Raw genomic sequence first — 27746 nt, 5'->3', positions numbered from 1 at the left:
TGTCAGAAGGAAAAAAAATCACATTATAGGTAATCTTCAACTTATGACCATTTATTTAGTGACTGTTTGAACTTAAGATGGCAATGAAAAAAGGGACTTTTGATCAGTTCTTGCACTTATATTACAGCATCCCTCTACTCATGTGTTTGTGACTAGGTCTGTGATTAACCACTTTTTTTTTGCAAAATACTGGACTACCTTGGGGAAACCCTAAACATCTACAGCAGGGGTGTCAAACTGTCGGCCCACGGGCTGGACACATAATCCAGAAGCCGCACCCACCCCATTGCCGGCAATGGCAAAACCATCCCGATACGTTGCACGACATCACGTGACATCGCGAGTTTGACATGTGTGATCTACAGCTAGTCCTTGACTTACAACAGTTCATTTAGTAACCATTTGAAGTTACAACAACACTGAAAAAAGGACTTCTGACTGTTTTTCACATTTTACAACCATTGCAGCATTCCCCCACAGTCATGTGATCAAAATCCAGACGCTTGGCGATTGACTCGTACTTATGATGGTTGCCATGTCTTGGGGTCATGTGATCATTTTTTTGCAACCGTCTGACAAGCCAAGTCAATGGGGAAGCCAGATCCACTTAACAACCTTGCTACTAACTTAACAAGTGCAGCGATTCACTTAATAACTGTGGCAAGAACGGTTGTAAAATGGGTCAAAACTCAATTCACAACTCTCTCACTTAGCAACAGAAATTTTGGGGCTCAATTGTGGTCTTAAGTTGAGGACTACCTGTATTGTGTTTCCTTCTCTGAGTGACTTTTGTTTCTCCAGAATCTATGGGAAGTCAGTGTGTGTGTGTGTGTGTGTGTGTGTGTGTGTGTGACATTCATTGGGCAATACTCTTTTCCTGATCAATTAGAAAACAAGTGCTGATCGGACTGCAGTGACTTCAACATATTTTCAGCATTCTTGGGTTGCCTGAAAAGATAACCACAGTTATACTACAAAGCGGTTTATGAAAGATTAAAAAATGGAAACTTTGACATGGAAATATTTTATACATCGCATACACAAAGCATGTTGTATGATGATCCAGAATGTTTTATGTTGGAGCAGTACAAAAAGGCTGTTAAATAACTATATACCTATCATGCTATTTCCTTTCAGTGTACATAGTGTGCAGAAAAACAATAAGAAACAGTAAGCCAAAGAAACAATACGCCTGAGATAAGAAACAGGAAAAGAAAATTAAAATTTATATGGTGAACACTATTCACTATACCTTTTCTGTCTTGGCAAACCAGTTATGCTACCACATACTCATTCACCTTTCATCTATTGACTTTTCTTTGCTATGTTTCTTACCTCTGTTCACCCAATTCGCCCACTTGCAGATCGTACATAAATTCTATAAGTCTAACATTATATAATCAAAGCTGACCTTTTTAGTCCTCCAATTTAGCAGATGAATCACATGCTGTTGGCTAATCAGTTTATAGGAATTAGTCTCCACTTCTGCTACAGCTTTCTTATGTCCTCCTTCCCTGTTACAGGTGCCACTCCTCACCAAATGGAAAGGGCAGTTTTCAGCCTGTCTGAATGTAACCAGTCAGGCTGCAGTACTCTGGTACCTGGGCCAGGTGAAGCTCCTGAAACAACAACTGGGAGCAAAGTATGTGGTTTTTGAAGGTAGTGAAGGCAACATATTTATGGAACAAGCGATCCCACCTCCTGCGGAACTCCGTGGGGATCAGTACATTCGTATTTTGGGCTCAATAGCAACAATGTTGGGAAATTCATCAATAATTACTGGCGCTACAAGGTTGGTTTCAGGAAACATTCTCACACTGTCTCTTGTCCTAAGGCAAGCCAATCTTTTATTTATTTATTAAATTTGTCACCCATCTCGCCGCAAAGTGACTCTTCAATGTCTTTAGAAAAGAAAGTGAAAGTTCTTGGAGACAGACAATACTTGTCAATGCTCTACATCTTTGGTTTAGAATTCTCTGCAATCACCTTCCCCAAATTAGATCTCTCTCCCCCATTTCCAAATATGTTGTCTGTCTGAGTATCATGGGAATTTGGGAAATGACCTCAAACACACACACTGCAGAGAGCGCTAATTTGGGGGAAGTGGCTGTCCTCAAAGATGTCTTTTTTCTTCTTTCTTCTTCCTTTTTTTAGGTTCGATATGGGATTGAGAACATTGGGTTCGTTTATTTTTCAGAAAAAAGTTTAAGAAAGAATTAAGGAAAGCGCTGACTAGCCCTGAAGCCCACCTACTTTTTATAATAATGCTTTCCCCCTATCAGTTACAAGTGGAAAGACTTATCATGCATATTTATTAAGGGACAACTTTCCCATTAATTTTCTGCAATGAAAAAGCAGTATATCATGGAATAAATGATCTTTCCAGCATTTTGGAAATGACAAAGAGTTCCATCTTATCCCCCAAAACATATAGTACAGTGATGCAGGACCTTTAGGGTACCAAGATGATGGCAAACATTGGAGCAGTAAATGATGAGATTCATAGTTTACATCCCATGTTAAAGGCACTGGGATGGAGAAAGCCCATTCCTTTGGAGGGGACATAGCATACAATCCAAGAGGGTGAAAGTGCACATAGGGATCAAGATGGGTTCAACAGTTGGGTTGTGATTCCTTTTACAGTGTATCCTTTTCTCTAATAGCCTACAATTGGAAAAGTAGGGGAACTCCTTTGCCAACCCCCCTCCCTCCAACGTGGACTCAATTTCTGAGTAACTTTTTCTGAATTTGTACAGTATGACTTGAACATCCATAAATAACAATTGTTTCCCTCTGAAAAAGATCTCTATTTCAGCTGCGAAATGCAGAGTTGTTTTGGTTTTGCTTAGAAGCAAAGTAGACATGCTCATGGGACTCAAAGTTATAGTCCTATTTCAATATGCTGGATTTATTTTCCTAGGACACTTACACACAGCTGTATTTTTCCTTCTCAAACCCTTCACAGACAGATTGTCCTGTCCATCCTCACTATCACTATTCGCTAATTCTTAAGACAATATGTGTTCCTTCAGGCTGGCCAATAAAGGAAGGCAAAACAAGCACCCTACTTATCCCCACTTCACAATAAGTACATAAAGTATTGGCTACTGTGGGCAAAGACACTATAACATCATTTGGTAGTTCACCTCATTTTAAGCAGAAGAACGAAAGAATGCCAGTGTGTCATGACCCTTAGTCCCTTAGCACAATTGTGAGTTCCTGCCGATGGGAAATTTTGTGGAGATCTAGCATCCCGTGCCAGGAACTAGATGATTTAGGCAGATTGCTTTGATCACAGTCTCAATAAGGATCCTTCCTTTGTTTTCTTACTCAAGAAGTTTTTACACTCTAAATTAAGCTCCTTCCTGGTCTAGGAAAGTGCTCTTCCACCAAAATTCTAGACCCGTGGTGGCGAACCTATGGCACGTGTGCCACAGGTGGCACGCAGAGCCCTCTCTGTGGGCACGCGCACTGTCACCCCAGTCCTAGGCCTTCAGCTGGGTTTTATAAAACCATTTTGCTTTAGGCCTCTGTCGCTGTGTGCAAAAAAAAAAAAAGAAGGTTCAATCAATTTCAACTTCTCACGGGGAAAAAAAAGATCTCGCAAAGTTGGAATTGATTAATTGAACTTTTTAGTCCCACCCAGTCTGCCATTACCACAGCAGCTACGCCCATCCAATGGGCCACGCCCACCCAATGGGCCACACCCACCTAGCATCCGACAATACATAAGTGGGTTTTGGGTTGAAGTTTGGGCACTCGGTCTCTAAAAGGTTCACCATCACTGTTCTAGACCTCCCCAAATCCTGCATGAATATCTCTCAAACGTCTCCTAACTCCATGCATTTGCAAGCTCCCCTTCTCTGCTCTGTCCCACATAAGCACGTGTTTTCATCTCATTTTTTTCCGCATTATTTTCTGTTAAAAGGAGTTTTCTACACATGCAAGTCAACGACCCCAGCATTAATTCTAATAACCTTAATGCTGTCATTTCACTGGGATAGTTCTGAACAATAGAAATGCCAGTTCGTGTTTTTGAGTTCAGTCTTTAATCTGAACTTTTTGAATGGCTGCTTTCCATGCTTTCTGAGTGATGTAATTCTTGTCTTTTTAATCCCCCAACTGTCTTAAAAGAGCTTCATATGAGTTTGAATTGCACGTCGGAAAATATTTATTTCCTGGCCCTCCTTTGACCAAGTTCGTTTTCTAGTGGGATTCTAGAGAGGAAACTTCAACTAGCTGCACTCCTCCTCTGTTTGTTGTATTCTAGTGAATACAGGAACGGTTGATTCCCCCAAAGCCATGTATGCAATCATCTATTCTGGCCTATCCTTTCTATTTAACAAGAAGTAATACATCAAAAGTAGAGTCTGCTTCCATGTTCAAGGTCCATTTGACTTTTTGTGATTTTGATGCAGCATTTGGTATTTCCAGTAAGCACTTACTGTGCACTTGAGTAACTTCATGTTTACTGTATAATTATTTGTATTGCTTATAGATCCAGCCACCTGCCACTCTTTTTCCAAATGAATCCACGACAATCTGACTGGAGTTACGCTGGTTTGAAAGGGATTATTCCATCTGTGCTTCATTATAGTCTTCTTGGTTATAACTTTTTCATTCCAGAGGCAATAGGTAATATTATTATATGGTCTGCTTCTTTCAAAAGCTGTTTTAAAAGGCTAATACAGATATAAATGAAAAATCAGGCAATATTTATAAATTTATAAATATTTATAAACAGAAAGCTACAAATCCAGTGCCCCCTTTTCTATGTAATGTTCAGGGGGGGGGGAATCCTTTCTGAAGCTCCACTATGTCACTGCCAGTCAGTTTGTATACCTAGATGGATTACTGGTCTGACAATAAAAGGCAGCCTTTTACATTCCTACTGGGAGAGAAATGTACACAATCTGACATCAGTGTCCAATTTTGCCACCACACTGGAGTTATTTGATTTCAGTTATTAGGCATTAGTCTGCGTACTAGTAAAAACACTTGAAGGATATAAGTAAAAAATCCATATGCATTTAATCCTGGCTTCATTCATCTAACTGATGAAAGCACAAGGCTTTTTGGTTTTGCAATTGATTCATAGCATGGATTACATCTGTATTCCAGAGCTCAAAGATATAGTATGTTTTCTGTGTGAAAGTGTCCCAGGTTTAATGCCTTCAGACTCCAAGTAGAGCTAAAATTGTTTTGATCTGAAAACTGAAGACGTAAAGCCAATCATCATAATAATGTGTTATGTTGACAAATCACCTGATTAAGAGGCAGTTTCCTTTGATAAGACATGAAACTTTGTTTCAGATATCTGATTATGAATGAAAATTCCCAGATACTTTTGGCTGTTCTTCATTAGCCATCAATTTGCACCATTTTGCTCAAGTTATGCCAAAAAGCTTTCTGTACATCTGCAAAATCTAAAATAAAGCAATTGGGCATATCTAAAATGTCACCTCTTATCTTCTATACTTGTGGAGGACAAGAAACATGGTATTTTTCCAAATCCATGGATATGTCATCAACTTTATTTCTTTTAGTCTACTGACTTTCATTTTATGGCTTCAGGCAGCACTCAACATTTAGTCTTAAAATAATTGAACGCAAGCAGAAAAAAAGACAGACGCTTAAAAGCTGGGCAAAGAGACTGAAGCCCTTTCCTAAACTTAAAGAAGAAGGCAACCAGCCTCAGGAGCAATGAGGAATCCGTCACCGAATAAGCAAAGCTAGCTGTTAATGTCAAATGCATCCATCACAAGCCTGGGGAAAGGCATTCTGCTGAAAATGGAATTGAACAGGGCAGATTGTGTGCAAATAGTTGTATTGTAAAAAAAAATGGCCTAAGCCATATCCATACAAATTTAGCTAAAAGCCTGAGATGATTTCAGATTGCCTAGAATAAAAAATTGTTTCTGTAATTTCAAGATTCTCTCTGAACGTTGGAATAGACTGCTTTAAACTCTGTTCCCATAATCTCCAACAATCATGCTGTAATAGCATTGCCTTTTTAAATTTTGCTTCATTGAATAAAACACAAAAAAATAGATTGACATACTGTGTTATGCCTTAAGCCATGGTTTACAACCCAGAGGAAGTAAATTTGCACATCATAATAAGGACATATCCTATTTTGCCAGATGGCCCTGATCTGAATATGGGCCACCAAACATTTCTGGAGGGTGGAAATGATGTTGTTGTCTTCCAGTGGCTCTTGGCCAATGTAAATCCTCGTAGTCTTACATTTCCTGACCTAAGTGTGGAAAGCAGTGCTGTCTGACTTGTGCTAGTTCAAATGTTTCTGTCCAGTTTGCCTGATGCACTTTGCTTTCTTGTAGGCCATTCCCAGAATATGCATAATGTATTGCTTCGAGACATGCTATAACTTACTTGCAGATATAATTCGATTTTGCACAACAAAGTAATTTCCTTGTATTGTAAAAGGTGGCCTTATTTTTCATAAAAGCCAGGCCTACCTACAGAACCTGCTTCATCCCATTACATTGGCCTGTCCCACTCAGTCAGGCAGGGAAGGTATGTTGCAGACCCTCTCAATTAAAGAACTGAGATGAGATGAGATGAGATGAGATGAGATGAGATGAGATGAGATGAGATAAGATAAAATAAGATAGATAAGATAAGATAAGATAAGATAAGATAAGATAAGATAAGATAAGATAAGATAAGATAAGATAAGATAAGATAAGGGTAAAGGTAAAGGTAAAGGTTCCCCCGCACATGCGTGCTAGTCGTTTCTGACTCTAGGGGCCGGTGCTCATCTCCGTTTCAAAGCCGAAGAGCCAGCGCTTGTCCGAGGACGTCTCCGTGGTCATGTGGCCGGCATGACTAGACGCCAAAGGCGCACGGAACGCTGTTACCTTCCCACCGTAGTGGTCCCTATTTTTCTACTTGAATTTTTTACTTGCTTTCGAACTGCTAGGTTGGCAGAAGAAGATAAGATAAGATAACCTTTATTGTCATTTTTTTACTGTGGGCACAACAGCACACATCAAAGATGAAATTTAGTTGCCCACTCTCAAAGTGAAACACATACATGCCACACACCTGACTGGTAGGACCTAGGAAGAGAGCCTTCCCTGTTGTTTACACACACACACACACACACACACACACACACACCAGGAATATTCTCCCTCAGAGGTGAGACAGGCCCCCAATTCTCCTGCTCTTCGCTTTTGCAGCCTCACTTGTGAAGCTGAAAGGAGCAGGCAGCTGTGGGTCTAGTTGATACCCTGAGAGCCCTTCCTTCACCTTTTAAATTATTTTTAACCAGGTTTAATTATTCTTGCCCCTTCTAAAAATATTTAAATTTAATTTAAATTTTTAATTCTAACATTTTAATTTTTATATGCCGTGTTTATATTTTATTATACACCACCCAGAGTCCCTCTTTGAGGGAGATGAGTGGTTCAGAAATATGGGAAATAAATAAACAACTCATTGTCTTGATATCAGAGATGTTGGGTTGATCAAGAGTTACAGACTCTCAATGTGTTGGGAGTCTCCCGATACTCCCATGTTACACCTTTGCTCCGCGAGCTGCATTGGCTGCCGGTTGCCCTCCGGGTGAGATTCAAGGTGCTGGTAATGACCTACAAAGCCCTACATGGCATGGGTCCGGATTACCTACGGCAGCACCTGCGGCCGGCGTCAACTTCCCTCCGTCCAGTGCGCTCCCACAGAGAGGGCCTCCTCAGGGTGCCTCCGATCAGAGAATGTCGACTGGTGGCCCCCAGGGGGAGGGCGTTCTCTGTGGGCACGCCAGACCTATGGAACCGCTTGCCGGTTGAGCTCCGGATGGCCCCCGACCTCCGCTCCTTCCGGCGGGATCTAAAAACTTATTTATTTGAGCAATCCAGCCTGGTCTGATGGGGTTGGGGTTGGGTTTTTAATATGGTTTTAACTATTGTATAGATCGGGCATAAATTATTTAATTGTTTTTTAACTTTTGTACTTTGCTTTTTAATATTTATTGCCCTGTACACCACCCTGAGTCCTTCGGGAGAAGGGCGGTATAAAAATTAAATAAATAAATAAATAAATAAATAAATAAATAAATAAATAAATAAATAAATAAATAAATAAATAAATAAATAAATAAATGGTATTTTAATTCTAGTAGTTTAAAGTGAAAATAATTACTGTTGAGTTGGGTTGGTCTTTAAGTCATCCAGATGCAATAAACATGTGTTAGTAGGAATATAATGTTTAGCAAAAAAAAGAGAAAAGAAATAAAAGGCCCAGAAGTATGAAACCTTTAAGGATCAGTCCTCTATTTCGACTCTTATTGCTTTGTCTGTTTTTTTATTACTATTGTTATATAAGAGGAATGCTGCCTGAAAAATGAACGTGAAGCATGTGTTTGACAGAGGGAGATGAAACATTTCCCTTCTTTTAACAGGAAATTATCTGGGTCATTTATCTGAAATTCAGCTATTTATATTAGTACTGTATTGTACTGTTCCAGCTGGAAATGTGTATCAGTTTAATTTTTCATAACCTAAACCAATCAGGCCAATTATATTGCTTTCTCTCTCTCAAGAGTCAGATAGTCAGAAATGTTATTTTTCACTACAATCATTATACTGTTTACAGTTTTCTGACATGCTTCAGAACACTTGCCCTGTTCAGATTTAATCAGTGGCAAAATGTATGAAGGGTCAGGCCTTTCTTGGTTTAGTTTCTTTGTTATTTGTTATCTTCAGTTGTTTCTTTTGGAAAAATGCTGGTTTTTAACAGCAATTCTGCTCCCCCCCTCCATCCCACTCCACCTTTCCCTGGTTTCTGTATTAGCAGTTAAAGGATTGAGACTGTAAAAGCCCAGGAACTGGGCAGATCTGGGCTATGATATTGATTGTGTCATGTTTTAATACTGCCCTGGTTATCGAGAGAACAGAGAAGTGATGTTACAATGACTTGAATTATATTATCAGTTCACTCTAGAGGTTACTCATTTATTGAATCTAAAATTAAAGCTGAATATTAATGATTTATCTTACATTTCATATAGCCTGCTAATTTAGTTTTCTGTATGTTTTGTAAAGGTGGAACACTTCCAGGTGAATTTCTGATTGATGAAGAGCTGTATATTAGATGGCTCCAAATTGTCACTTTCCTTCCAGTCATGTCTTTCAGGATTCCACCATGGGTCTGTTGTGGTGATAGGGTAGGTAAACTTTTTTTGTTTTCTAATGATGTTGTTGTTAGGTGCGAAGTCGTGTCCGACCCATCGCGACCCTATGGATAACATTCCTCCAGGCCTTCCTGTCCTCTACCATCTTCTGGAGTCCATTTAAGCTCACGCCTACTGCTTCAGTGACTCCATTCAGCCACCTCATTCTCTGTCGTCCCATTCTTCTATTGCCCTCAATCTTTTTTTTTTTCTTGCCCAAGATGGCGACGGCCGCAACTTAAGCTTCGGGCGCTCTTTGAGGGCCCCAAAGGAATTTGCTCCGGGAAGCCCTAGGTATGTGGAGGCGATTCTGGGGGTGGGGGATCTAAAAACAGCTGCTACGCGCTGTTTTTGTGGCGCTGAGCCCCCCCCCTTCGAACTAGCGGCGTTTGACATCTGCCGTCTGCCGACCTGCTGGCCTCATGATGGCGCCAAGCGCAGCTATACCGTGAATCCTGGACGTCTGCCTTGCTTCTTTTCATCTGCTGCTGGCTGAGCTTATTTCATGCTGTTGCTGGCCGAGGCGACTTTGGGGATTGGGGGTTTTCAAAACAGCTGCTGGGCGCTGCTTTTCGTGGCGCTGAGCCCCCCCCTTCCGGAATAGCGGCTTGTTGATTCAACCGAGCGGCGCTGAGAACTGAGAACTGCCTGCCGACCTGCTGAGCTCTATTAGCGCTGCTTCGCTGTGAAGCTCGGGACGTCTGCCTGTTTTCATCTGCTTGCGGGCTGAGGCGACTTTGGGGATTGGGGGATCTTTGAAACGGCTCCTGGGCGCTACTTTTCATGACGCTGAGCCTCCCCCCCCCGAGCTAGCGGCCTGTTGATCTGAATGAGCAGCGCTGACAATCCCTGCTGACCTGTTGAGCTCTGTTATGGCGTCAAGCACCGCTACAGCGCCGTGAAGCCCAGGACGCCTCACCTGCCTTCTTTCCTCTGCCTGTTCGCCATGGATACCCTCTGCTTGTCGGAGGGGCAGCGGCGACGACCCCACCGGACGGAGATCCTTTTACAACCATCTGCTGGCTGACACCGTTTTTTGGCGGTGAGGAGCCTCCTTCTTCTTCCGGATGGTGGTTGCAGATTGTGGGCCTGGTCATCGGCCTCGGCGGTCATGTTAGTGAATTCCCGGACTCAACATAGCTGCTGGGATCACCTCTCTCCGCCGTTGAAGGATGGTTTGGACTGGTGGATGGACATTGGGGAGAGAATGCTTTGTTCTCCCCCCCCCAGACTGGCGGTGCGGGCTGGAGGTGTGAGGATCGACAGAGGCCCGGCCTGCCTGTTCCTTACTTCTTTTGTTGACAGGCAGGCACTACGGCTAGCTCCATACCTGATGGGAACTAAGATCTCCCTATGGATAATCCAGTGTGGACGGGACCGAACCGTGGTGGGAGGACGGTTTTGGACTGGTCAGCGACCACCTCACTGGTGTGGGAGACCAGTTGGGGTGGGCCTGGCTTAGGACTCCCCTTTTCTCTCTCTGCTCCAGTTAGACTCCTCAGCCGGAGTGAGAGGACGGCTGAGGTTGTCCCTTGGAATTCCATCTCAGGTGAGAGCTGAGATGGCTTTGCAGATTGAGAGTTATGCCCACTGGACCTCTTCTTTTTCCATCTTTGCACCATCAACGAACAATCCTTTGGCCATATCTACAACATCGGCCCTAAGAGACTATTCGAGCGCAATATGATCCATCGTTATTCCGAAGCGGACTTGTATGCCCTTAGGGTGGTTCCTGCCTCATGGGCGCGACCTGTCGCCAGTTTCCATACTCCCCTTAATGACGGGCCCAAGCTTTGGGACTCCGAGAGGTGGTTGGGCTTGGATAGGGGCCTCGAGTTAAGACGTGCTAAGAGGCCCCTGATCAGATTTTTAGCCGGTTATTTTAAGAGGTTAGGGAGGGGGAGGGAGGGGGGGGTGGGGAGGGAACCTGTAACCGGCACTCAGTCTGGACCTGTTAGAGGTCCTGACGGGACGGGGTCAGGGGAGGTGGCTGCTGGCTCTGGGAATGTGGGGGTGGGGCATCGAATCCCCACGGCGATAGGGTATGGCAGCAGGTGTTTGCGTGGAGGGTCATATCAACATCTGGGATCGCGCCCCCGCTATCTTCGAGCGGTGGCGCGCTCCGACCCTCCGGTTAGCACCCTCTTACCCGGGGATGAGGGTGATCAGGCCCCTGAGCTCAGGCTGGTCTATTTTAACGCTAGATCCGTAGTTAATAAAGCTCCCCTCATCCGTGACCTGATCGAGGAGGAATGTGCAGATCTAGCGTGCATCACGGAAACCTGGCTGGGCTCGGAGGGAGGGGTGCCTCTCACCGAGTTATGCCCGCCGGGTTTCCGGGTGCTGCACCAGCCACGGGCTCAGGGCAGGGGTGGTGGGGTGGCAGTGGTTATTCGGGAGACTTTGTGTCCCCGGGAGGCCACAATTGTCCAGATGGCCGGGAGTGAGTCCCTCCTCTTGAGGTGTGGTCCTCGGGTTCAGTTGGGCTTGTTGCTTACATACCTGGCGCCCAGCTGTGTGGCAACAGCCCTGCCCGAGCTGCTCGACACCCTCTCAGGGTTGGCGGTGGAGTTCCCCAGGCTTATAGTCCTGGGTGACTTCAACCTGCCATCACTGGTAGGGTCGTCGGAGTTAGCTCGGGAGTTCATGGCTTCCATGACAGCCATGGGCCTGACCCAGGTTATTGAGGGCCCGACTCATGAGGGGGATCACACTCTCGACCTGGTGTTCCTGTCTGGACAGTGGTTGGATGATCTGGGAGGGGGTTCTCCATCTATCACCCCTCTGTCATGGTCAGATCATCACCTCCTGAGGCTGGTTTTCCATCATGCCATCCCCCGCCGCTGGGCGGCGGAGCCGACCAGGTGGTTCCGCCCCAGGCGCCTAATGGACCCAGATTGGTTCCAGAGGGCGCTTGGGCCTATACCTATCACCCTTACCCACAGCCCAGTCGATGCCCTGGTGGAGGCCTGGGAAACGGCAGCCACCAGGGCACTCGACTGCGTTGTACCCATGCGACCTCTGACCCGTCGCAGATCCCGTTGGGCCCCATGGTTCTCTGTGGAGCTCCGGGAGATGAAGCGTCGGAGACGAGGTCTAGAGAGCGGTTGGAGATCCAGCCGATCCGAGTCCGACCGATTGCAGTTAAGAACCTTTATAAGGTCTTATCTTGCGGTGATAAGGACGGCGAAGTCTAACTACTTTGCCGCCCTTATCGCGTCCGCAGATAATCGCCCGGCCGCCCTGTTTAGGGTGACTCGCTCCCTCCTTAATCAGGAGGTGAGAGAGGATCCCTTGCAGGGACGAGCCGAGGAGTTTAGTCATCATCTGGCGGACAAAATCGCTCGGATCCGGACCGGCTTGGACTCTGACTGGGCAGAGTCTAATGTGGAGGAATCAGGCGGTCTTGAGCACGTTATCTGGAATGAGTTCGACCCTGTTTCCCCTGATGATGTGGACAGGATCATGGGGAGACTGAGCACCACCACCTGTTTGTTGGATCCGTGCCCCTCCTGGCTAGCTTATGCGGCTCGGGAAGGAACGCGAGGCTGGTTCCATGCAGTAATAACTGCTTCCTTGAAGGAGGGTGTCTTTCCTGCCGCCTTGAAGGAGGCGGTGGTGAGACCCCTTCTCAAGAAGCCTGCTTTGGACCCGGCTGTTTTAAACAACTACCGTCCAGTCTCCAACCTTCGCTTTCTGGCGAAGGTTGTTGAGAGCGTGGTGGCGCATCAGCTCCCTCTGTTCCTGGAGGAAACTGATTATCTGGACCCGTACCAATCGGGCTTCAGGCCCGGACACAGCACGGAGACGGCATTGGTCGCGCTGGTGAATGATCTCTGGAGGGCTAGGGACAGGGGTTGCTCCTCTGTCCTGGTCCTATTAGATCTCTCAGCGGCGTTCGATACCATCGACCATGGTATCCTACTGCGGCGTCTCAGGGGGCTGGGAGTGGGAGGCACCGTTCTACGGTGGTTCTCCTCCTACCTCCAGGGCCGCTCGCAGTCGGTGTTGACAGGAGGGCAGAGATCCGCCCCGAGGTCTCTCATTTGTGGAGTTCCTCAGGGGTCGGTGCTCTCGCCTCTCCTGTTCAACATCTATATGAAGCCGCTGGGCGAGATCATTCGTGGTTTTGGGGTGGGATATCATCAGTACGCTGATGATACCCAACTTTTTCTTTCCACCCCGAACCAACCCAGTGATGCCCTCTCCGTGATGTCCCGGTGCCTGGAGGCGGTTCAGGTCTGGATGGGGAGAAACAGGCTTCGTCTCAATCCCGCCAAGACTGAGTGGCTGTGCATATCGGCATCTCGGGTTAACCAAGTTATCCCATCCTTAATGATGGGGGGTGAGGTGTTACCCCCCGTCGATAGGGCTCGCAACTTGGGCGTCCTCCTGGATTCACGGCTCAATTTCGAAGACCATATAGGAGCCGTGACCAGGGGGGCTTTTGCTCAGGTTCGCCTGGTGCGCCAGTTGCGTCCCTATCTGGACCGAGACGCCCTACGCACAGTTACCCACGCGCTTGTGACCTCCCGTTTGGACTACTGTAACGCTCTCTACATGGGGCTGCCCTTGAAGACCACTCGGAGGCTTCAATTGGTGCAGAATGCGGCCGCGCGAGTTGTAATGGGGGTTTCCCGATACTCCCATGTAACACCTCTACTCCGTGAGCTGCATTGGCTTCCGGTTGCCCTCCGGGTGAAATTCAAGGTGCTGGTTATCACCTATAAAGCCCTACATGGCCTGGGTCCGGGATATCTGAGGGAACCCCTGCTGCCGGCATCAAACGCCCTTCGCCCAGTGCGCTCCCACAGGGAGGGTCTGCTCAGGGTCCCGCCGGTAAGAGATTGCCGGCGGGTGACACCCAGGGATAGGGTGGGAGCGCCTGCCCTCTGGAACCAGCTGCCGGTGGAACTGAGAACTGCCCCCGACCTCCGATCATTCCGCCGGGGCCTGAAGACCTGGCTCTTCGAGCTCTCGGGCCCAGACTGAGGAGAAATTTTTAATTGGGGTTCTTTTTAATTGAGTACAGGGTCAATTTAATATTTTTTAATTTGGTTCTTAACTTTTGTATTTTGGATTTTTAATTCCCTGTAAACCGCCCTGAGTCCTCAGGGAATAGGGCGGTATATAAATGTAACTAAATAAATAAATAAATAAATAAATCTTTCCCAGCATTAGGCTCTTCTCCAGTGAGTCCTTCCTTCTCATTAGGTGGCCAAAGTATTTGAGTTTTAGCTTCAGGATCTGGCCTTCTAAAGAGCAGTCAGGGTTGATCTCCTCTAGGACTGACTGGTTTGATCGCCTTGCAGTCCAAGGGACTCGCAGGAGTCTTCTCCAGCACCATAGTTCAAAGGCCTCAATTCTTTGGTGCTCAGCCTTTTTTATGGTCCAACTTTCACTGCCATACATTGCAACTGGGAAGACCATAGCCTTGACTATACGCACTTTTGTTGACAGGGTGATGTCTCTGCTTTTTAGTGTGCTGTGTAGATTTGCCATGGCTTTCCTCCCGAGGAGCAAGCGTCTTTTAATTTCTTGGCTACAGTCCCCATCTGCAGTGATCTTGGAGCCCAGGAAAATAAAATCTGTCACTACCTCCATTTCTTCCCCATCTATTTGCCAGGAATTGAGAGGGCCGGATGCCATGATCTTGGTTTTCTTAATGTTGAGTTTCAACCCAGGTTTTGCACTCTCCTTCTTCACCCGCAACAAGAGGCTCTTTAGTTCTTCTTCACTTTCTGCCATTAGAGTGGTATCATCTGCTTTCTAACGATACTAAAATTTTAAAAAAACAAAACTTTTTTTCCAGGCTGGTTGTTTGCTACCTTTCAAGTTCCTCTGAAAAAAAAATGTCCTTGTCCTTTTTTTAGTTGTTAAAACTTGAGATCTAATGCAGATAGATAGTAGCTTGCCATCCATTATTTCTCCTCTGATATGAATCCCAAATTATTTCAATGTAATTAGAATAAATGTATCTTGATGCTTTTGAAGACCTCTGAAAATACACAGACAGCCAAGTTTACAAAAATGGATCATCCAACAAATCAACCCAGAATTCTTCCTTGAGGTACAAATGACCAGGGTCAAATTATCCTAGTTTGGGCATATTATGCAAAGATCCATCTCTTTGGGAAGGCCCTAATGTTGGGCAAAATAGAAGGAAAGGGGAGGAGAGGAGAGGAAAACCAGAGGCAAGGTGTATTGATTCAGTTACAGTAGTGATAAATGTATAATTGGAAGAACCGAAGAACCAGATTAGGGACAGATCATCATGGAGAAAATCTGTCTGTCTGATCCCTAAGTGTTGACAAAAACTTAATGACATAAATCACTCTCCCAGAATTCTTTACAAAATTGTTGAAACTTCCCACTGAACTATCAAGATTTGTCTCTCTCATGTACTCTGTTGGCCCCTACTGTTTTTATCTCTCCAATGTATTCTTTGGAAGGATTAATCATCTCCAAGCTTAAGATGGATACAGTAGAAATCCCTGAAGGCCCTCTCAAACAATCCATTTCATTTTCCTCTTTATTTCTATTTTCTATTTCACAACAGTTCATTCTATTCTCTTGTGAGACTGAGTGTTTATGCCTCTACAGAATGCCTCTTTTTGTCCTCAAATTCTAGTACATGTTCTTGTCATACTTTCCTTCTTAATATTGCAAACTTTTGCTTTTTCCTTTTCTCAATTTATTAACACTAATTTATGTTCTTAACTTTCTTCCTTCATCAATGATAATAATATTTTACTGTGCTTCCAACCTATCATTTTAAGCCTCATGCTTTAATTCTAAATTTAGCTAAAATCTTGTTTGTGATCTCCACAATGCCATTCATAGGCTAGCCAATTCAAACTTGTTCCTCTCCTTCCTTCTCTTCTTCCTCCTTTACCTTCTTCCTTCTTTGTCCCTCTACTCAACCCTCAGTTCCTTTTGTATTACTTCTTTCCTTCAATTTAGCTATTACTAGCCTTCTCCTCATGCCTTTCCATGCGATTGCCAGCTTTGCAATTCAAATCATTAGCAGTAATTTTGCGGGACATTTGGAACTGCCCTCACTTTCCCCTTGTTGCCTTGGCCAGGACTCCCTTCAACTGGCCATGGAGAGGCACTAAAAAGGCAGCTAATTGGCACCTTTCCCCATTCCTTGTTCCTTCCTTCCTGTGGCTCTTTTCAAGGCAAGGAAAAAACCAGTTGTAAAAGGTCTTAACTGGAGATTCTATCAGAGGAATAGTAATGCAGTTATGGAAAAAGAGGGAGGGCAGTAAGACAGGAGGCCAGCAAGGTGAGAATGGCCACCAATGTGGAAATCCCTACCCCACTACTCTACGGGAAATGCTGTAAAGTCCTGAGCTCTAATGGCGCAGTAGTTAAGTGCAATATTGCAGGCAAATTCTGCCCACAGTCTGGAGTTTGATCCTGATGGGACTCAAGGTTGACTCAGCCTTTCATCCTTCCAAGGTCAGTAAAACAACAACCCAGATTGTTGGGGACAATATGCAAATAATGCTGACATTGAAAACCACCCAGAGAGTGCTGTAAAACACTATGGGGCAGTATGTCAGTCTAAAATGCTATTGCTATTGTCATCAAATTAGCCCAGATTTCCAGAAGCCTTACAACATTGCTGTCCTTTCAGAGGTACAATCTCTGCATATGGGCCTCCTTCCTCTTAGTCCTTTAGCATTTTCTTCTGTCGATTAGCTGTGCCTTGCTACCTCCCACATTTGGAATTCTTCCCCACTGTAGTTATTTCCAATCTTGCTCCTTTTGAAAAACTTCTGGAAGCCCTTCCATTCCCTTTCTTTCCCTTCCCTTCCCTTCCCCTTCCCTTCCCTTCCCTCCTCTCCCCTCTGTTCCCCTTCCTTCCTTGCTTGCTTGCTTCCTTCCTTGCTTCCTTCCTTCTCCTTCCCTTCCCTCCCTCTTTCTCTGTTGGCTTTAACCTGTCTTTAGAACTCTAGGCTTTGAACCAGCTGACTTTAGACAAGTTGCTTTTCTGTCCTTTTCCTCTCTTGAAGTGTTTCATTAGATTATATTCCAGGAGGCATGTGCAATTGCTGCTTCCACTGGTAATGATGATAAAACCTGACCACATTCAGTTCAGGAGGAAATTTCCATCAGTGTCTAATTACGATGAGAAGCTGAATAAATTGATGAAATACCAAGAAGTCCGTGTTTTCTGCCTAATTCTGTATCTACTCGGTGAAGCATTTGCAAATAATGCTTATTGCATCTACTACTTTAAAACAACCTTTTCTTTATTTTGATTTGTATTTTTTTTAAAGAAAGCTGTTCTGTTGTCCTTCCTTTCTTTCAGGTGTTGAACCTCACTAGGTACTATATTCAGAGACACCAGAACTTTGTGGTTCCACTCATTGAGAAATACAGCAAGGAATGGCTATCTAGGGGGGATCCAATTTTTCGGCCCACCTGGTGGCTCAGCCCCACTGAGCCAGCTGCCTTTACCATTGATGACCAGTTTCTCATAGGCGAGGAGGTAAGACATGGATTCTTTTCTAGCATATTTTAGGTCAGCTCCAAAGGGCTGGCTGACACCATTTTACATGTGTATTAGAATACCTGAAAATGTCAGCTCCCTAAAGTCTTCTGGAAATCTCTCTCCAGTTAACAAAAAAACAAAAACAAAACCTGAGTGCATCACAGTATCACTTCTGAAAATATTTTAAAAGAATATTATATAGCACATCAGCAAAAAGTATTTATTAAACTGACATTGTCAAAACATAATCTACTCTTCCCGGCTTCCGGTTTGTGCACGCGGCACTTCTGGATGTGCAGGAACAGCCTGCTTCCTGCTGTCCATTTCTTTCTTTTTTGGAGGACCCTGAAAAGGGTCAAAAATCACCCTGGGGGGCGATTATCGAGAGGAGGACATTCCTGTGATCACAGAAGGGCGGCAGCCCTCTGCTGGAATCCAGAATCATCTCCTTTGGCCCAAAGAAGAAGAGACCGGCCATAAAGATGGTCGATCATTAAGCTGCTCGCTGCCGAAAGCCAAAGCACTACCTAGCACTAAGAAGCAATCTGGAGGACCTGGGTGAGCTTTTAACATTCTTATTCCCTAACCATCTTCCTGTGGGACTTTCCTGAAAACCTCCTTCCCCATTTTTTGAGAACACGGCAAATATCTACTCTGGGAACAAATCTTAAAGCCTCAAAGCTACAAAAGAACTTTAATTAATTCAGCAAAGAAATTAAGTAATTTCATCTGTATTTACTAAAAAGCTTCTATTTGTTGCTGGGAATCCACTACCCTATCTTTTCTCTAAGCTGTGAATTAAGGAAAAAATTTGGACTAATCCTACAAAATTTCTATATTAATTTGGAAAAAGAAAAGAAAAGAAAATCCCTACATTGCATGTTATATGTTACTGATGACATCTTGTGGTGAAACCTGGTACAGCAAGTAAATTTCCTTTTTTTGTTGTTGTGAGAGCTCACTGAATAACAGAGCTGTCCTTGACACTAAGATAAGGGTGGGAACACCTGGCACTGAATAGATTTTCAGGAGGTGGAAAATCTATGACTATTATTAAAACAGCCTCCATGGAAGATTTAACTGCAAACAATGAAATGGATGAATACATCCCACCACTTGATTATAAACTGATATTGGACACGATTTTGGCAATGACAGAGCAAATTAAAGCCAAACTGCAAGAAAAATCTGACAACTTAAAGCCACCAAATCAAATTTTGATTTTAAATGAGGAAAAGATAACCCAAAATCAAATAGAAGAAGTGGAAACTAATACTAAAATAGGAGATTTCAAAGAACAACAAAAGCAACCAACAGAAGACCTTAAAGTCCAAACTTTAATGGCAACTACAAAACTTGCAACCCAAAAAGCAGCAGCACCTGAAGAAAACAACACCAAGAATGAAGACACTAAAGGCCTTCAAATACAATATATTGAGAATTCAATTAATCAAAGGACAATCATAATACCAGTTACTACTTTCTACCTAACCCAGATAGAATTGGAAGAACAAAAAGATTTGACTGATTTAATGACAATTATATTATATCAACCGTCAAAAAGCAGTGGGAAGGCTGAACACTGAAGCGGGATCTTTGCTGTTCCACTGCACAGTGTTCCAAGGAACGGTGAGTAAAAAACAGGCTTTTTACGTACCATGTCTCTGATCCCATGGATAAATGCCATAGGATTGGAGAGCCAATTGGTAAATAGTCAAGTCATTTTCTTTGCCTACCTCTTCTCCCAATCCCCAAAAAAATGCCTTGTGCAAAGCCTGGAGAGACTGAAGAGATGATCAGATCTGTCAGTCTATCAAAACTGTTTCTTTGTATCCCATTTCCCTCCCAATTAAGAGGTTGATTGGTGGATGCTTTCTCATGAACTAGTGACATTTGATTGAAAACGAGCAAAACTAAGATGATAGAATCCACCCATCCCATTCCTTAATTTGCCTTGCCCACAGTAAAGAAGGATATAACCCTTTAATAGCATCCCTATATGGCAGGTTAGGGATCAGCACAAGAGAAGTGAATAATGTGGTTGCCCCATTTTGATCTAAATAGTGTTGAAGGCTATTCAGATTTGATTCCAAAAATTGTCTTGGAGTGTGAGCATAGCACTTTGTCTGCTAGTCTTTAAAGCAGCCATGTCATTTCACTGATTTGCATGGCTACCCTCTGCAATTTCCTCATGACATGTGGAAAATCAAAACTGCTATAAGAAATTGCAAGCCAGTGCTATGTACACATTACTTAAAGTGCCTTTCTGAATCAAAGCCAAAGCATTGCACAGCTCTCCTGTTTATAATGTATATTTCTATGAGATAGTCTGGTCCACAATAATCCCAACTATTTCAAATATTGTTTGCCTACATGATTAAGATAATTGTGTGCTATGTGATATCATTAATTACGGTAGCATTAATAGGCATCTGGAAGAGATGAGAGAATAATTAATGCTTTAATTACTTTTTAGTTAAATTTCAAATACAGTCAATATATAATTAAATGTTAAAGCATTATTTGCTGATTATGACTCATCTAAAAAAATTAATTGCTGCTGTATCAAGGCAACAAGACATTGAACTTTAATATCTTTTGCTATAATACTGCTATATGGCAGGATCTCCAGTGTTGTTTTTATTCCTATTAAGAAAATTTTTATCATAGCATTACAATATCTATTGAATTTTTGCAGCCTAGATCCTGTATCTTCTTTATCATTTTGTATTTGATAAGCTTCTGAAGTGCTATGGTGTATAATGATACCTATTTAAATTTGCAGTGTTGATTTAAAAATCAGTGCCTCAGGGGAAACCTTTAAATAAATATTTTTGCTCTAATTCTTTAAATCATCTGGTTGTTACATATTAAAAATAAGCAGAGCAGGGTTTTTTATCTCCCTCTGGATTTCCTTCTTTGAAACTGCTACTTTATATAAAAGAGAAATTCCCATATTATATAGTCAAAATATATCATCACATAATAAAAACAACTAAATTACAATTAAAAGCCTTACATTTTTATTATATATAAAAATTGGAATTACAGATGCAGGATAAAAATGTCTCTTACTGCTTTAAAGTGTGTCTGGGCAACTTTGTGATGTGCCTAGAGCTGGTCTGATCAAATAATTGTGGACATGTTTCAAGTGAGGTTCCTATCTTCTTTGTTAAGACCAAGTGTATTTATACACATTTTGTGTCTCAGATACTATTAATGTGATTATCTTTGTTAAATTCAGGTTATTGTTGCTCCAGTAACAGAACAAGGACAATTCCAGAGGGATATCTACCTACCTAGAGAAGGTCAGAAATGGATGGATACCAACACTGCTCAGGTGTTTTATGGAGGAAGCTTCCTCAGGAATTATTCAGTGCCTCTTACGAATGTCCCTGTTTTTATTAAGATTTCCTAGACTCTAGTCCCAAACGTACTCTTTCACGAGGCAACTGGACTTTCTCTTTTCTCTTTGAAGACCTTTCACTTCTCATCCAAGAAGCTTCTTCAGCTCTGACCGGATGGTGGGGAATGGAAGGATTTACACTCCTTGCAGACAGCTGGTCTTTTGCATTTTTTTAGAGAGTCATTGAGGCCACCTGGAGGCTTATCTGTGTCATCAGGGTCACCTCAGTAGTGCAAATGGGTGTGGAACCTTCTTGGAACTGCTGAAAGGACTGTGTTGTAGACTGGAGATAGATGATGTTGTATTCCCCCCACCCCGCTCTGTTGAGAGAGGGCCATTCAGTTTTAACATAAATAGCCTCTCTTTCAACCAGTGGTCCTCTCTGTCCAAAACGCAGCACCTTTTTTTGAGCTCCGATGCATCACTTCCTCTGCCGCTGTGTGGGACTAAAAATAAAGTTCAATCAATCAATTACAACTTTGCGAGATTTTTTTTTCCCGTGAGAAGTTGAAATTAATTGATTGAACTTTTTGTTTTTTGCACATGTTGGTGGAGGCCTAAAGCCAAAAGGTTTTATAAAACCCAGCTTAAAAAGCCACTTGCCCGGGGAAATTTTGATGCAGGTTGCTCATGGACAGGACTGAAGGCCTAGGACTGCGGTGATGGCGCGTGTGCCCACAGAGAGGACTCTGCATGCTGCCACATGTGCCATAGGTTTGCCACCACGGGAATAGACAATACATTATTTGCATCAAGGATATGATGGAGGTATTAAATTACTCTGGTTAATAAAAAAATGCTGAGCTTTCCTTGTTTACCTGACCAACTTAGTTTAAAAATTAGTTGAACCAAAACTTATTTTAAACTCTGTGAATGAAAATACTTAAACCATTATCTGCCTTTATCCATCCATGCATTTTACATTTCATTTGTCTCATTTATGCCCACTGCAACTGATCAGAGTCTTGGCAGTTTACAATAACTAAGAGCAAATAAACACAAGGCACTCGGAATTAAAAATATCCATAGCAAGACTCAAATAAACATTATAAGCCATTAAACTATAAGTGTAAAATAAGTCAAATAATCCTAGATGTTGGGTTATCAATCAGGATCGGCAGGTTCTTCCAGGTGGGTCGTATCCTTGGGAGGAGGTGCTTTCTTGCTGCCAAGAAACAAAAGACTTTATAGCTAACAACCAGCATTTTGAATTGTAGCCAGAAGCTCATAGGAAGCTTCTGCAGAGCCCAGAGCATACATGTAATAGGCTCACGATGACAAGAGCAACTGGAAAATGCCTTTTGGACTAAATGAAGCTTCTGAGTGTCTAGCAACATTGCTGGTTCCAAGGTGTCCCCTGGGTCATAGTGCAGATGGTGGTAAAATCTGCAGCTCCTCTCAGTTCCACCATTACTGTGAGCTCCAGTTCTTGAAGTGGTGAAGCTTCAAGAAGCTTCATCAGGTATCCTAGCTTTTACCTTTGTCATTATGCCAATAATGTTAACCTGTCTGACCTTTGTTTCTGCAACTCCACCAAACGGCAGAGATGAGTCCATTGCCTTATTTGTTGCCGTCACTGCCAGATGAGATAATTTAGTAATCAGATGTTTTCACTGTTGCTATGCCAATAACAACTAAATTCTTCCAGTTCTCTCCTAAGCTTCGCTTTCTGCAGCCAGCCAAATTCCTGGTATATAGATCTGGCTCCATCCAAGCCAATATTGTACAGCCTACCATTTAGTTCCAAGAGACCAGATCCAGGTCCACTCCAAGCACACATTTGTATCTAAATCACCTTCTCTTACCAACCGCACCCTTTCCAAAACAAATTCACAGAACAGACCCTTTAAAGCAGGGGTGTCAAACCGCTGGCCCGTGGGCCAGACGCGTCACAAAGAAACCGCGCCCACCCCATTGCCGGCAATGGGGAAAAAGTTCCGATACATCGCGCGATGTCATGTGACATCGTGAGTTTGACATGTCTGCTTTAAAGCAAGTATAACCAAATACCATTTTAAAACACAGATAGACACATAAATACATACACACACCTATCCACCCTCCATTTGTAAAGTCAATTCTTGGATAATATATTAACACATGTGTATACCATGACCACAGAAAAACAAATGAAACATCATATTAAAACCAAAACACATATAATACAGAAAATTAGCTATTTCTGTAGCTGATAGCACATTAAAAGCATTTTAAATTAGAATTTAAAAAAAATTGACAGAAAAGGTAATTGGAAAGCTCCCCAAATTGTCCAGGATATTTGTTCTCCAGTTGGTTGACAGACGTCGGTAGTAAATAAATCACTGCAATAACCTAGGAAGTGTTCTCATTTTGTCCTCAGCACTGTCAGCCTTCCAGATAGATCATACTAGGAAACCCAAACAATATAGGACAATACTACTTTTATTGTAAAATCATAATAACAGAATTTTGCAAGATTGCACTTCCGCAGGAAGATGCTCCTGGCCGGTAGGAAACGTCTTTAGATCTCCTAAAGATTCTCTACAGTTTTAGACTTAGAACAGTTTCTAAGCCAGAAGAAACTTCCCTGGGAAAGGGGAAGCTTTGGAAATCAACCCTCTTATTCCACTCTCAGACTGCTTCTTGAAGAAGAAGTAATTGGGTGAGTCCCTGGCTGGGGCAGGGCAACCATGCAAGTTCAATGTGGAAGAACCGGCCATTTAAATGGAAAATAAAGGATGCCACAGGTTCTTAGACACTAATTTTTCTATATAATTATCTTTCTTGCCAAGAGAGGCTTCCTCTAGTTGCAACTTGTCATTTGCTTTTTGTGGAACTCTTGTCATTTCTGAAGCTCCATGACTTTAAAGATGGCGAGGAGGGGAACTGGAAATCACTGTGGAAACTACCTTTGAAAGTTAAGGATTTAAATTTTTGGAGGACTCTACACTGCTGATTGATTTTGTGGGATCTCTGGGGACTCATCCTCCCTCAAAGCCACAACAAACCTGCGACAGGGCATTTTGGCCTCTTCAAAAATCTGAATCTGGTCTCCTGTACTTTCTGGTGGCTCGTATTGCAACACGACATCCAGGCCTACGTCACACCTTGTGTACAGTGCCGGTGGACCAAGTCGGTGATGGGAGCCCCACCGTGTCTGCTCTAGCCTTTGCTGATGCCCAATAGATACTGAGGAGCAGTGTCCATGGACTTCTTCATGGACTTGCCCCCATCTTCTGGGTTCGTGACAGTGTTTGTTGTAGTGGACATGCTGACAAAATGGCACAGTTCATCCCTTGTCATGGGTTGCCGACAGCCCGTGCCACAACTCGCATGTTCATTCAGCATATCTTCCAGCTGCATGGCCTATCTGATAGGGTCATTTCGGATAGGAGGGCTCAATTTATGGCCAGGTTCTGGAAAGTGCTACTGAAGGCCTTAGATGTGCAAATATGTCTGTCATCAGCACATCATCCTGAAACAGATGGCGGAATTGAGAAAGCAATTGGAATCTTGGAACAATATCTGCACTGCTGTTGTAGTTCATTGTCTGCCAGCAAAGCTGGCACCTGAGTCAGATGAGGATGAGGAGGGGGTGCCTGGGTTGTCATCGGAGTTTTTAGAAGGCTCCGATGAGCAAGAAGACTCAGAACCAGGCGCAGAGCTGGAGCCTGAGCTGAGTGGGGAGGAGCAGCAGATGGGGCCTGTCCCATACGCACGTATCTGCCAGGAGGAGAGGAGACCAGAGCAACGGAGGTTTATGGGCCAGCTCTTAAGAGAAAGAAGGAGACATTAGCTAGCCCCTTCCTGGCTGGAACATAAATAGGAATGGTTCGGGAGTGGTTTGGGAGTGGTTGGCTGTTATTCATGTTACTGGAGATTTCAATCAGTTGGACTTCTTTGCCATGATTCCCTGCCAAGACCCAGGTTTTCCCCCGGGCTATTTGTTTATGTTTGAAGTGCTAATTGACACTAGCAAGACATTCATAGACATTGAAAATGCTTCAGCCAGTGTGAGCTGAGACTGCTACGGCTTGATTAAGCCTTGAAAGACTTGCTAACAGGAGTTGTCCTGTGAACCTAGCTGGTTCCTGCCTTGTAAATAAAAGGGGCTTCTACTCATGAATAAACCATTAATCATTACTCACAAGGGCTGGGTCAGAACAGTTTGTCTGCTACCTTTTCCCTACTAACATGGAGTAGCTACGTACAGAGAAAGCCCAGCTCTTCCAACACATGACATTGCTGTCAGTGCAAGTTGCTCAGCTTCAAGCTCACCTGCTCCACAACCCTGTTGGAAATGCCCAGTGGCAGTGCCAGAAAAATTTGATGGCAATCATGACAGGTTTCCAGCATTTGGGGAACAATTCCAGCTCTTCATCAGCCCAAGAGGAGAGAACTTCTCCACTGACCAGGATAAAGTGGGGTTTATGATCAGCCTTCTCTCCGGTGCTGCGGCCCACTGGGCCACACCCCTGCTTTTCCAGCCTAATCTATTGTTGGATGACTTCCTGGAGTTTTGTGACCACCTTCGGCTCATATATGAGGACCCCATCAAGACACAGACCGCTACTCAATGCCTAAAAGCCCTGAAGCAGGTCTAACACCCTTTATTGGAATACATTAGTGAGTTTCAGCTGCTTAGCCAAGATTCAGCCTGGAATGAAGCTGCCCTCATGGATGCTTTCCAGGATGGCTTGTCGGAAGATCTGTTGGATGGGCTGGTCCATGTCAATGTTCCCCCGAACCTCAATGCGTTGGTCCATCTCTGGTTTAAGGATCGACACTCAGCTGCAGTGGCGGAGGAGTCACTGTGCCTCCCTGGAGACCCAGGTGGCCCCAGTTGTGTACAAGAACCTGCCTCTGTGGGAAGAACCTATGGAATTAGGTGCCACCAGGCCCCACCTATCAGTGGCGGAGAAGAATAGACGGTGTTTGAGAGGGGTTGTGTTTATACTACGGGGAAGTATGAACTATAGTTTATACTATGGGGAAGCAACAACGGGTGTTGGCTGCTGGGTCTGCCCCATTAAAGCAGAATAATCTGTCAGGAAATGCCCCAAGCCCGACCTAGGGGTCACTCTGGGTTGGGCCTCCATCAAAACAGAGCAAAGTCCATTGGACGCTTCTCTTGGACCCCCACAGCACTTGGGTGAAACCAAGCTTAATAGCAGTAACTGTGAGAGGGATATTGGAGTCTTAGTGGACAATCAATTAAATATGCGCCAATAGTGTGCTGGTGTCAAGTTTCCGACGGATGAGCCAAAAAGCCAATGCAATTCTAAGTTGCATTAAAAGAGAGATTCAATGAACATCACATGATGTACTAATACCACTCTGTACAGTCTTGGTAAGACCACACCTAGAATACTGCAACTAATTTTGGTCTCCACATTATAAAAAAGATGTTGAGACTCTAGAAAAAGTGCAGAGAAGAGCAACAAAGATGATTAGGGGACTGGAGGCTAAAATCTATGAAGAATGGCTACAGGATCTGGGCATGGCTAATCTAGTGAAGAGAAGGACCAGGGGAGACATGATAGCAGTCTTCCAATATTTGAGGAGCTGTCACAAAGAAGAGGGGATCAGCCTGTTTTCCAAACCACCTGAAATCCAGACAAGGAATAATGGATGGAAGCTGATCAAGGAGAGATTTAACCTAGAGATAACAGTGAGAACAATCAACCAGTGGAAATCTGCCTTCAGATCTTGTGGGAGTTTCATTACTGGAAGCTTTCAAAGAAGAGACTGGACTGCCATCTGTCACAAATGGTGTAGGGCAGGGATAGGCAACCTTGGCTCTTTTATGGCTTGTGTACTTCAACTCCCAGAATTCCTGAGCCAGACATGCTGAGGGGAAGGAAGAGGTTTTCATGATGAGCCATGCTGGCTCAGGAATTCTGGGAGTTGAAGTCCACGAGTCATAAAAGAGCCAAGGTTGCCTACCCTTGGTGTATGGTCTCCTACTTGGGTGGGGGGGGTTGGACTAGAGTCCTTCCAACTCTGTTATTCTGATTCTGATTCTGATTTCTGAAGTTTATAGTATGCACAGCAGAAACCTCCTTCATATGAAACATAATCCATACATTAAAAAAAAATAAATTAATAAATCAGCTCAGTGTGCATACGATTTCATTCAGTTAGTGTAACTATTTAACTGCAAAAAGTTTGCGCTGAGAGGTTTTGTGATTCCAACTAAGACATTATGGCTTTTTCAAGTGGCTTTATCAAACTTTATTTCTTGCCATGATGGCTTTATCAAACTTTATTTCTTGCCATGATGCTGATCAGTTATGCAATTGAATGCTGTGTTGTAGTGACATCTAGTGGATAAGGACTTTTAAATCAGTACCCTTATTTAATTGCACTTTCTGGATAATTTCTTTTATTATTTTAGTCATATCTTGTAAACTGAAGATGTGCCGAATTTTCATTTCCACTGCAGATACTTATTTCCTATAAAGTGAAATCCAGAATAGGAATCCTGAAGACAAAACCTCAGCTGCTTAGACCATAGAAAGTATAGTAAGATAAGATAAGAGATAAGATAATCTTTATTGTCATTTTACTGTGGGCACAATGGCACACATCAAAAATGAAATTTAGTTGCCCGCTCTCAAAGTGAAACACATACATGACACACACCTAAAACATACTACATA

General features: G+C 43.5%; 1 protein-coding gene across 1 annotated transcript in view; it reads left to right on the top strand.

The window, feature by feature from the left end:
• LOC308660143 (SITS-binding protein-like) overlaps positions 1-21117 on the top strand; it is a gene marked incomplete at both ends in the record, with an annotated part of 32497 nt that extends 11380 nt beyond the window's left edge. The window contains 5 exons of the mRNA XM_081314360.1: positions 1524-1792; positions 4499-4635; positions 9069-9190; positions 17517-17696; positions 20944-21117. Of these exons, the coding sequence (XP_081170486.1) occupies positions 1524-1792; positions 4499-4635; positions 9069-9190; positions 17517-17696; positions 20944-21117 (882 nt within the window). The remainder of the gene's footprint in view (positions 1-1523; positions 1793-4498; positions 4636-9068; positions 9191-17516; positions 17697-20943) is intronic.
• Between the last annotated feature and the right edge of the window lie 6629 nt (positions 21118-27746).

This window comes from Vipera berus (genome assembly GCF_964194415.1).
Source record: "Vipera berus genome assembly, chromosome: 1".
NCBI lineage: Eukaryota > Metazoa > Chordata > Lepidosauria > Squamata > Viperidae > Vipera > Vipera berus.
This window is presented reverse-complemented; position numbering and strand designations above follow the sequence as displayed.